This window comes from Acipenser ruthenus, chromosome 3 (genome assembly GCF_902713425.1).
Source record: "Acipenser ruthenus chromosome 3, fAciRut3.2 maternal haplotype, whole genome shotgun sequence".
NCBI classification, from domain to species: Eukaryota; Metazoa; Chordata; class Actinopteri; order Acipenseriformes; family Acipenseridae; genus Acipenser; species Acipenser ruthenus.
This window is the reverse complement of record NC_081191.1, coordinates 58244225-58256718: the sequence shown is the minus strand read 5'-3', so window position 1 is coordinate 58256718 and position 12494 is coordinate 58244225. Positions and strand designations below refer to the sequence as shown.

Genomic DNA, 12494 nt, shown 5'->3' with positions numbered 1-12494 from the left:
TTATTTAAAAACACGCCGTTCTGTTTGTTTGTTTATTGTTTGGCAGCAGGGATGGGGAAGCCCCATCCCACAAAACCCTGTGTAGAAGGGTTAATTAATTGATTAATTTGTTGCTAATTGGAAGATGGACACCAGTATAAAACCCTGCAATTTTCCCTGTTTCGGGGTGGAGTGTTTTGGTGTGAGAGCAAGAGAGTTAGACGGGAGAGAAACAAAGCTAAACAAAAGTAAGAAAGACAAAATGACAGGATCAGTGAAGGCGATTTTCCAGTTTTTTTTGTGTTCGAGATTTGTTTTGGTTAAACCTTTCATTTGCTCTGTGTGCAGTGTTTTTGTGCAACCTTTTTATTTATTTTTGTGTTGAATAAAAACGTCACCGCAGTGCACATTGTCCTGTTTCTGGTCTGACATCACCACCCTAAGGGAATGATTTAAACAGGCTCATGCTAATAACAGGTAAAGATTGTGTGGAGGTACTGTGATGGACAAAGGAGGGTCCGGTCTGTACTTCGACCTTCAGATACTAGAGGGCGCTGAGCCAGCTGAAGGTTTTCCCTTACCAGGATCCACTGGACCGTGATCTCTATCACACTTGGAGGCAGCCATCTTGGTGCCTGCTACTCCTTCATCTACGGACAGTTTTCCGTGGATTTTATTGGTTACAATTTACTTTTGTTTTGTGCACTGGAGCACACCTGCCCTTACTTAACCCAACATGCTTAACACCACAAAAGAATGAATACCAACTCTGGTTGTTTCTTTTAAAAACTGTTTGGACTTCTTTTTTTTCTCTATACCACACCATTGAGAGCTCAGCCATCCACAGGCACTGTTGTGTTTAATGTTTGGTAAGTTATTATTGTGCTATTATACTGTGCACAGTGTCTTGCATAAGTATTCACCCCCCTTGGACTTTTCCACATTTTGTAGTGTTACAACCTGGAATTAAAATGGATTTAATTAGGATTTTTTGTCACTGATCTACACAAAATAGTCCATAATGTCGAAGTGGGGAAAAAAATCTACATATTTTTCAAAATGATTTACAAATAAAAAACTGAAAAGTCTTGATTGCATAAGTATTCACCCCTTTTGCTGTGACACCCCTAAATAAGCTCAGGTGCAACCAAGTGCCTTCATAAGTCACATAATTAGTTGAATGTGCAATTAAAGTGTCAGATGATCTCAGATTAAATACACCTGTTTCTGGAAAGCCCCAGTTTGTTAGAGAGCATATCTAAACAAACAGCATCATGAAGACCAAGAAGCTATCAAAACAAGTCCGGGATAAAGTTTTGGAGAAGCACCAATCAGGGTTGGGTTATAAAAAAATATCCTAAACTTTGAACACCCCCCGGAGCACAGTTAAATCCATTATTAAAAAATGGAAACAACCAATGGCAACCAAAAAATGGCACAACCGCGACTCTGCCTAGAGAAGGCCGTCCACGAAAACTCAGTGACCAGGTAAGGAGGGCATTAGTCAGAGAAGCAACCAAGAGGCCAATGGTAACTCTGAAGGAGCTGGAGAGATCCACAGCTGAGATGGGAGAAACCGTCCATGGGACAACTATAACCCAGACACTTCACAAAGCTGGGCTTTATGGAAGAGTCGCGAGAAGAAAGCCATTGCTGAAAAAAACCCATATTAAATCCTGTTTGGATTTTGCCAAAAGGCATGTGGGAGACACAGCAAACATGTGGAAAAAGATTCTCTAGTCCAGGGGTGGGCAATTCCAGTCCTGGAGGGCCGGTGTCCCTCCTGGCTTTTGTGTCAACTGTGCTCTAAATTACTTAATTAGACCAATAATTGGTAATAATTGGTCCAATTAAGTAATTTAGGGCAAAGTTGGAACAAAAGCCAGGAGGGTCACCGGCCCTCCAGGACCGGAATTGCCCACCCCTGCTCTAGTCTAATGAGACCAAAACTGAACTTTTTGGCCTTAGCGCAAAACACTATGTGTGGCGCAAAGCCAACACTGCTCATCACCCTGAGAACATCATCCCCACGGTGAAGCATGGTGGTGGCAGCATCATGTTATGGGGATGCTTTTCATCGGCAGGGACTGGGAAACTGGTCAGGATTGAGGGCAAGATGGATGGAGCCAAATACAGGGAAATTCTAGAGGAAAACCTGTTTCAGTCTGCAAGAGACCTGGGACTGGGGCAGATGTTCACCTTCCAGCAGGACAATGACCCTAAACACACAGCCAGAGCTACACTGGAGTTGTTTAAAAACAAGAACCTGAATGTCTTAGAATGGCCCAGTCAAAGCCCAGACCTCAATCCAATTGAGAATCTGTGGCAAGACTTGAAAATTGCTGTTCACCAACGGTCCCCATCCAACTTGACAGAGCTTGAGCAATTTTGCCAAGAAGAATGGGAAGAAATGCAGGATCCAGATGTGCAAAGCTGGTAGAGCCTTACCCAAAAAGACTCACAGCTGTAATTGCTGCCAAAGGTGCTTCTACCAAGTATTGACTCGGGGGTGAATACTTATGCAACCAACAAATGTCTTTTTTTTGTTTAATTGACTTTTGTGTCACAATAAAAAAATATTTTGCACCTTCAAAGTGTTAAGTATGTTGTGTAAATCAAATGGTAAAAATCCCAATTAAATGCATTTTAATTCCAGGTTGTAACACTACAAAATGTGGAAAAGTCCAAGGGGGGGGTGAATACTTATGCAAGGCACTGTATGTACAGTAACCATTTTTTTAAGGGTTCAAATAGTTTTGTCACTCTGTAAACCAGCACACTGTCTAATCCGGCACAATCTTTTGGTCCCAAACAAAGATGGATTGAACATGTTTTGCTGTATTCAAATTACTGAATGGATACCTAGAACAGGTAATAACCTGTTGATATAATTACATGTTGTGAGGATGTTTTTAATGCAGCAGTAATACTTTACCACACTGAGGGCTGTTGCTATGGTTGCAAACGAGTCGAAGTCTAGGGTGAAATGTACTACACAAGCGCAATGCGGTTAACGACTTTTTAGGGAATGATTTGCGGCAGCAGTTTTTCTTTGCGATTCAGTCTTAGATGAATATGTAATTATAGGCGTTCCTGCATACATTCTCAAAAATTGGGTGGCGATAGAGCAAATGAGGGCTCTCAGACATTATAATGAGATAAAGCTGCCGGCAATTGCAACACTCACAATTGTATCAATTTTTAAGAACTTTTGAAAGCACATTTTAAACAGTCACAATTAGGAAAACTTTAAAAGGCAGTATGATATTTCTGGTTTCCCCAACATGTTAGAAGCAATAGACTGCACACGTGTGCCACTAACCCCTCCAGCTCATTCTGAACATCTGCATAGGAATAGGAAACACACCTAATGTGCAGGTGGTTTGTAATTGTGCAGAATTTAGCACTGCACCACTGACTAACTTAAATTAAAAAGAATATACATTTGGCTTATAGGTAGTGTTCTGCGTTTCCGGTTTATTCTGAATTTTACCAAAAAATTAGTTTTTTGTTTTTTTTTTAAACCGGATGTCGGTTTTTACTGATTTATACCTGATTTTTGTCTATTATTCAATATTTTCCCAGTACTATTTTCTAGGAGATACACAATATTTTGATCAAAATGCTGTTTTATTTTGACTCAGACATTGTAATAAGCAACCCTACACTGTATCCTAGTATACAGCAGACGTTTAGACGTCAGAGGACAAATAACGTAGCAGAAAAGTTTGGCTTATCAAAATCTGTTGTAGCCCACATTTTGAAATTGGCTATGAAGCTGCACACAAAAATTGAGTGAGTGATTTACAGCTGGAGGTGCAGAATCGTAAAAAACAAACAACATTTAAAATGATGCTTCTGAATTAAATGTAAGTACTGTATACCAAGTGTGTTTACTGTTTTTAAGGATATTGATAGTATGGTGGTGTTGTACTATGTGTACAATACAGTACTGTATATACTTTTTGTTTTGCACATCTGTGTAGTACTAGTAAACAGTTGTTTGTTCTGATATTTGATTTTTTTCGTGTTTATTTTTTAACACTGTAATGAACCAAGACGTGTATTTCAATGTGCTGTTTATACAACTGTAGTACACAAATCGTTTTTCCATATTCATACACTTGAAAATGTGGTTTTTCACTTAATAACAATGTTCAGTTAATAACAACTTTTTGCTGGGAACCGAAAGGTTGCTAGTAATCGGCATCTACTGTATATGTTAAATAAATTCCTGGAAACTTTTTTTAAAAGATAAAAACCGAAAACGCGGAACACTACTTATAGGCTACTCATTATAATACGAATTAGTGGTATAATGCAAAATTTGGCCTGGTCCCTTGAAATTCGTATTAACAAGAATTGACTGTCCTCATGTAAGTATCATCACTTGTCAATGTAGCACCAGGGTCTATTTTGTGTTAATTGTCTAGACTACTAATTAGGCCAAATTAAAAATAATAATAATAAAAAAAATGCTAAAATCATTTAGTTTCAATTTTAAATAATCTTTTATTCGCATTGTACACCAATGTCTACAATGTAGCAGCAAGGTTTATTTTGTGTTACCAGTAGCCTATAGGCTAAAGTAAAAAGAAAGTGTGTTAGGTATTAATTTCATTTTACTACTGTACTGTATACTGTATAGGCCTACTGTACAAAGCTTTTTTCATATTTTTACATAATGTAATGTGTAAGTTTACCCAAAACACATTAGTGTTATTTCAGCGCAATGATTTATACATTTAAAATATATTGAGCACTATAAATGTATGTATGTGCAATTTTGTTGCATGTTTTTAAACCCTACACCTCCTTATGTCAGACAAAAATGTCTGGTTTAGCGAGGGGCTACTGTATGATTATGAAAAGCTTTTTGATAGAAACACATTTTTCATTTCGGGGTGAAGGAGGGGGGCCCACTATAGAATCTGATGGGTTACTGCCTTTTATTATTTATTCAAAACAATATTGCACGACTCAAAATGCTAGAGATCTTGCGAAGATGACGCAACAAATATATAAATTAGTATATTGCAGTTCTCTTTATTAACATATTTTCTCTTAGTACATACGACAGAATGTATACTTTGCGAACTGTCGCAACGAAAATGCAAACCTGTGGTATGTTTGCGCTGCGACTTGCCCATCTTCGTACATCTACACCTCAATGTTCCTGGCACTCACAAAAGATGATTGTACTTGAGGAACCTGTTTAGAATAGCCTGCTCTCAACTTGGATTCTAAATGTAGCAACAGGAAGAATTTTCCGTTGTGTGTGGGTATGCTGTAATTGTATACCTGCCTAAAATAAATCTTCTGTTGTTTATTTTAAGAGCCTTAAAAAAGATTGTTGTGCTATTTTCCTGACCATGAAACAGATTGTTAAAGAGCAGCATCTTAGCACAGTGAGCATTTGACATTTTATTTTGCTCGCAACATCTAATTGAGTACTGTGATCTAAACCCTTTTTTTTCCAAGTGTGGAAAAGCATATTGTCTATATTTCAAGCATGACCCATCATTATAGTACATGTTAATCCAGCTAAACAAAGTACTGGTATTGGTTACAGTGTTCATTTCTGGATCCAGTAATGCTATATCACTTGTTTTAGAAACTGTTACAGTAGATATTGTCCAATTATAAAATGGTATCCTCCTCCACAACAAAGAAGAGAGTCCACGCAAGCTTTGGGCAGCCCAGAGAAAACAAACAACAACTTCCAATACATGTGTTTTAAAGAGTAATTTAATAACCGCTCAATCCTATCAAATAAAGGAAAGAAACTTCAGGGAAGGGCAGAGGAAATACTGGGAACAAATTCCAAGCAGAAAACAAGACTAGATGGAAACCAAAAACATCTTAGTCAAAGATTCCTCTATACTTCTGGTGCTTCTATATATATATATATAGATTACATATAGCTACAGTATATGCTTCACCCTTTAAAAAATAAAATAACTCTTTACTTCGAATTAAAAGGAATAGGAATACACTTCCTGCTCCTTTTCCAAGGATCCAGATTAATCAAAATGTATTTGGAAATTGAAATATAACAAAGGCAACAGGATAAGCAGGAAAGGATGCGACAGGCAGAGCAGCTATTGCCAGGGGATATCAGCACAATTTTTCCGACCTGTAGTTTCCAAGTTTCCCCACACAGGACCAATAACTGTAAAACAAAATGTACATACCAACATTGTCAGTGTCAGAGCATGTGGTCATAGAATCATGTTTACTTTTTAACCACTCCAAATAGATAACAGAGGCGACAATGCTGACATTTAAGATGTTGAGTTGTCACTGGTTCCAGATTAGGCCATAATAAATAAATGACTTGTATGTTTGATTACTGTAACCCACCCATCATTTTAAACTATCCAAATATTTTTTGTATGCACTCAGAATATATTTTTTCTATTTTTATTACAATCAAAGAAGCAACCTGTACAGTGTTTCCCAGTACAGTTTGCATTACATTTTACAGCTATTATATTCTGATCATATCAAACAAGAATCACCAAACCCTACCACTTTTTTTTAAATTGACATATGGACACCCAGACAATTCCCAGACCAGTGGCTTTGGAGATGTTCAAATTTCTAACCCATCATTACAGTACGTGTAATCCAAGTACCCAAAGTACCAGTACTGATCACAGTGTTCAGGTTCTGGGTCCTGTAATGCTATAACTTGTTTTAGAAACTCTTACAGTACATACTGTCATCAAGAGAACCCAAACAACAACTTACACTGCAGGTTTTTTTAAAGACTGAAAATTGAATGCAATTTCAGGGAAGGGTGAATGAAATACCAGTCTCAAGAAGTTCCCAAGTTCCAATAAGTGAAAACAACGACATAGTCAACGATTCTTCTTTATGGTGTTCATTTTAATACAGATTTATTTATTTTTTGCAACTTGTCGGCTACATGATTCACACGCATTTAAAAAACAAACAAAATGACATATTACCATACTAGCCACAAATATAGTGAACTGCATTAAATCCCTATTGTCTTGCAAATATTTTATATTAACTACGCCCATAGGAAAATACACTACTGTACTTTCAATCAGAAATTAAAGGATTTAGCTAATGCTTACAGTAATAAATAAAAACTCTTACATTGTATTGAATTGATTTTATCTGAAAATGGCTATTTGGTAGCATATCCAGTCCAGAAAGTATTAATTTTAAACAATTGGAAGCGTACAGTACATATGAGAAACAAAATGTGTACAATTAAATCAGTACATTATTACTGCATCTTAGGAACAATGACAAATACAATAGAAACAGCGGCTTACTTTTACTTTTACTGGAAAGCATCACTGGAAAGTTCATGATTCAGGTATTTATTAAAATATAAAAATGGGGGTACTCTTCTCACTTATATTCAGGCCTTTCTATAATAAAGACAACAGTAAGAATTGGAAGGGAAGTGGCAAGCACAGCAGCTATGCCTATTATTGCCAGGAGATGTCAACAGAAGTTTAGGATCAGTTTTTTGGGGTTTTTTTAATCGCCATCCATAAATACAGCTAACCAGAAAGGGAAAAATAGCATCTTTCTCATTGGAAACAGAACCCTCACACTTTCAATGCACAAATCGGGGGATACAATGCAGATATTTGCAATTACAATTCACATTTCTATTGCTTTTCTTCCCAAGGATCCCAAAGCACACAAAAAAAGTTAAACTGTTAAATGAAAAACAAAAGTTAATAATAAAATGGAAATTAAAAAATGAACAAAAATGTGGTTTTAATTGTAAAAGCTAGTTTGTAAAAATAGAACTAGAAAAGTGTACAAGAATGTTATATATATTTTTTTCTTAAACCTTTATTTTACTAGGTAAGCACATTGAGATTAAAATCTCTTTTACAAGTGCGACCTAGCCAAGAAAGGCAGCAGCAACACAATAAAACACTGTACAAAAACACAGATACAAAAATAAAATACAAATCATAATAATACAATCAACAATCAAATAGTAACAAACAGTAACAAGTCTACTCAACTACTTAAAACATGCACAACTCTCAACTAGATAATCGTGCAGCTTACTCTTAAATTGTACTAAAGCTATTCGGGACTGCAACTTAACTTTAGATTGTAAATCATTCCGAGACCAAGGAGCAAAATAGGCAAATGATCTTTTAGCAGCCTCTGTTCACTTTAGGAACCGTGAAATTCAAAAATGTATGCAATCTAATACTGTAGTTACAAAAAGCGAATATAAAGTATTAATTTATATATGGAGGTCATTTACAAAAATAGCCTTATATAACAGAATATACCAGTGTTTCAATCCAGCCAACCAAACTGTATAACACACAATGATGAGTACTGTAACTTGAATTTGTAATACATCTCAAGGCTGCATGATATATAGGATCCAGTTTGCTTAATGTTAAGGGTGATGCAAACCTATAGACTGTGTCCCCATAATCAATTTGTGCATAACGATGCTACAGTGTTTAATGTTCTCACCAATGTTATTAATATATAGGATAAACAATAACGGACCGAGAATAGATCTTTGAGGAACACCCTTATTTAACAAAACAGGACTTGACATCATATTTGCATGTTTGACAATCTGTGATCTATCAGAAAGTTAATTTTGAAACCATCCAGCTGCTTGCAATCTAATACCAGCACACAATAATCTTTTATTGAGTAACGCATGATCGCCTGTATCAAAGGCTTTGGAAAGATTAATAAACATGTTGATTTTTTATCTCGAGTCATTTTGATATCATCCATAACTTTCAATGCTGCAGTCACAGTACTATGACCTGACCTCAAACTAGATTGCATGTTGTTTAAAATATTGTTTGCATCCAAGTAACATTTCAGTTGATTACTGGCCATAGATTCCAAAACTGACAAATTGGAAATTGGTCTGTAATTGTTCACGTCAGACTGATTTCCAGCTTTTAAGAGAGGAGTAGATTATAATTGTTCATGTCAGACTGATTTTCAGACATTAGGCAGTCTGACTCAATTGAAAGATTATAAATATAAGTAATAGCTACAGCAGCAATTTTTAATAAAAACGGATCTAGGCCATCAGGATATAAGTGGAATAAAAAATAAAACATACAGTTTAATTGTAAAATTAAAAAAACTAAGATAAAAATCCAGTTTGTAAAAATAGAACAATTAAAATAAATAAATAAATAAATAAATAAATAATAAAAGCTTAGGTTAAACTAGATGGTAACTTTACAAGTAAAGTTGTGGGGCTTGCTTTATTGGGAAAGTGGTCAACGTAGCTGATTGGTGTCAAAAGTCACATTGTTTTCTAATTGTCTCATGCTTAGAATGTGCTAGAATTTGAAATTTCTCAAAGTTCTATGACAGTTAATTCAACCTACTGAAAGAAGTTAATGCGGTTACTAAAACAGCTGGACCTCTTGATTGGTAGACGCCATTCCTGTTTTGATTTCATATTTGAATAGCTGAGAAGTAGAGGAAGATTTAATTTGATCTATTTGTCTAACTTGTTGGGAAAGTGGTCAAAACAGCAGTTATTTCTAAAAGTTCACAGAAAACGTAGTTGGTGCGGTTACTAAAACAGGTGTACCTCTTGATTGGTAAAACGTTTTTTCTGTTTTGATTTCAGATTTGAATAGCAGAGAAGTAGATGAAGATTCTATATGCTCTAACTTTTTGTCTTACTTGTTGGGAAAGTGGTCAAAGTAGCTGATTTGTGTCAAAAGTTACATCGTTTACAGTAAATAGAATGTTGGAAGTCTGGGAGTTTTTAAGCAATGGGGAGCTTTAAAATGTTGAAAAAAGTCCCATTAAAGTGAATGAAGATGGACAAAAAAGGACAAAAAGCTCAATAGTTTAAAAAGTATAAAATTTATCAAAAAGTTGTATACAAGCACACTATTCCAGATCGGTCTACACGTTTTAAAGTTTAAACGGCGTTTCTAGCTTAAACGGTGTAAGAGGAGTAGCGTGCCGAAGAAGTAGAAGAAGATTTACAGTGGGGACTCTTGCTTCGCAAGCCCCACTAAAAAGCTAATTTATAAAAATGAGATTTAGAACCAGTTTAGAATTTTGAGTTGTCATTGGTTTTAATTTCAGCATCAAACAGATAGGGCAGAGTGAATTCTTACTGTAATATATTACACACCTACACAAAAAGGTCCACTAAATAGATTTCCAAAATCATGAAGCTAAAATTCTGTCAATAAAAATTATTGGTTTCAGACAGTACTTTTATTTTTTTTTTGCAATGTGCAAGACATCATTTGAAACAAAATATAGACTTAATCGCCTAGTGCATACCGGTATTTTATACGTTTTCTTAGTTGGCTAGTACTGTAGATGCAACACGACACCAGATTATTTATTATGCTACGTTATTAATAATACAAGAGTGATGCCTAGTATTATTTTTGGAACGATAATATACATTGCAAATAAAATATAAATGTTAACTTTTTTTCTTACCGTATTTGTTTGGTTCCCTGCTGTACTCTAAGATGGGTACAGCTGTTGCTGCCGTTTCCTGAGCAACAGCGCTGTCATTCCCATTCCCAGACCATCTTTGTCTCCCAGGTGAAGTGTCTGTCACCTTGTTGTTTGCTTCTTCAGGTCTCCCAACAGGGATAACTACGAACCTTTCAGACATAACACTCCCGTGGCGTGTATCTTCTTATTAACTCTTCCCCAGCGAGATAAACTTTCACAATGTCCCAGACAGATTAACGTGACTCAAAGTCAACAGTCTCCAATAAACGTATGCACAAGACTAACACAAATGACACCGACTGATCCGTGGATTGAGTACACAAGGGGCGTTGTTAAGTCAAACTCTCCTCTTATTGGCTACTCTTCCAGTTGTGCCTAACTCATCCTGGCTTAATGTAAACCAGGAAAGAAAAGGAACACTTAGCATCCATTCTTATGAATTGTACTAAGATACAACTTAATGACATGTACTGAACTATGCATTGAGGTTCATTTCTAAAAAAAGAAGTCTCCAAAGAATAAGCTTAAGCAGTAAATATAATACATTTGATTAATCAGCTCACAAACAATATTGTTGCACTGTATGAAATTGCTATCGGAAAAAAATGAGGCAGTCTTGACAATGGAGCACGGTTCAAAAGCCAGCAGGATCTTTATTTGCAGCAGCAGGTTCACAGCAATTAACACAGCTCACAGCACACGATTCTCCACTCTCTGAATCCACACATACTCACACACCTGATGCACCCTCTATTATCCCCCTCACACCCAGACACAGAAAACACAAAGTTACAAGTATGTGAGGATTAAACACAAAGTGACAATTATGTGAGGCTTGCCCAATCAGCGCCCACTGACCTTTGAGTAAAAACAATGTAATAGATTATCACGTTCCTCACCCAATCAGTGTCCTGTGCAGCCGCATGGGGTTCACATGAACAGCACCTGGTGACCCCTGTTTAGACTGCCTGATCCAGCGTCAAGCCCCAGCACCGAGCACCCTGCCGCATGGTGCAAGCAATCAAGCCAGCACATTAACAGTTCCGGAATGCAATACAGCCACAGACAAAGCTGGTCCGTCTGCACCTGGTGCTACTATATATATTAATTTGATTTAAATGGAATAAAATTCAATGCAATTAATACATAACAGTAAACAAAAACTTTAAAAATAGCAATATTATCCAATCTTTTACTTTACACTGTAGTTCCATGGAATACCCTCACACTAATAAATGTATCATATTGAATGAAACATCGGTTAAATGCATACTGTCTGTAATATTAGACATTTATATAAACACCATTGATTATTAAACATAAAAGGCCCTATGATATAGAATGAGAGTATTTCAGTAATGTACAGTGCCTTGCATAAGTATTCACCCCCCTTGGACTTTTCCACATTTTGTAGTGTTACAACCTGGAATTAAAATGGATTTATTTAGGATTTTTTGTCACTGATCTACACAAAATAGTCCATAATGTCGAAGTGGGGAAAAAAATCTACATATTTTTCAAAATGATTTACAAATAAAAAACTGAAAAGTCTTGATTGCATAAGTATTCACTCCCTTTGCTGTGACACCCTGGTGCAACCAAGTGCCTTCAGAAGTCACATAATTAGTTGAATGGAGTCCACCTGTGTGCAATTAAAGTGTCACATGATCTCAGATTAAATACACCTGTTTCTGGAAGGCCCCAGAGTTTGTTAGAGAGCATATCTAAACAAACATGAAGACCAAGGAGCTATCAAAACAAGTCCGGGATAAAGTTTTGGAGAAGCACCAATCAGGGTTGGGTTATAAAAAAATATCCCAAACTTTGAACATCCCCCGGAGCACAGTTAAATCCATTATTAAAAAATGGAAAGAATATGGCACAACTGCAACTCTGCCTAGAGAAGGCCGTCCACCAAAACTCAGTGACCAGATAAGGAGGGCATTAGTCAGAGAAGCAACCAAGAGGCCAATGGTAACTCTGAAGGAGCTGGAGAGATCCACAGCTGAGATGGGAGAAAC

The 12494-nt window shown here is 36.4% G+C and overlaps 1 protein-coding gene across 4 annotated transcripts in view; it reads right to left on the bottom strand.

Moving 5' to 3' along the window:
- LOC117394700 (solute carrier family 12 member 7-like) overlaps positions 1–10776 on the bottom strand; it is a 128044-nt gene extending 117268 nt beyond the window's left edge. For all 4 annotated transcript variants that reach the window (XM_033993180.3, XM_059014333.1, XM_059014344.1 and 1 more), the window contains exon 1: positions 10453–10776. In XM_033993180.3, coding sequence (XP_033849071.1) covers positions 10453–10633 — 181 coding nt within the window. In that variant the 5' untranslated portion in view covers positions 10634–10776. The remainder of the gene's footprint in view (positions 1–10452) is intronic.
- Between the last annotated feature and the right edge of the window lie 1718 nt (positions 10777–12494).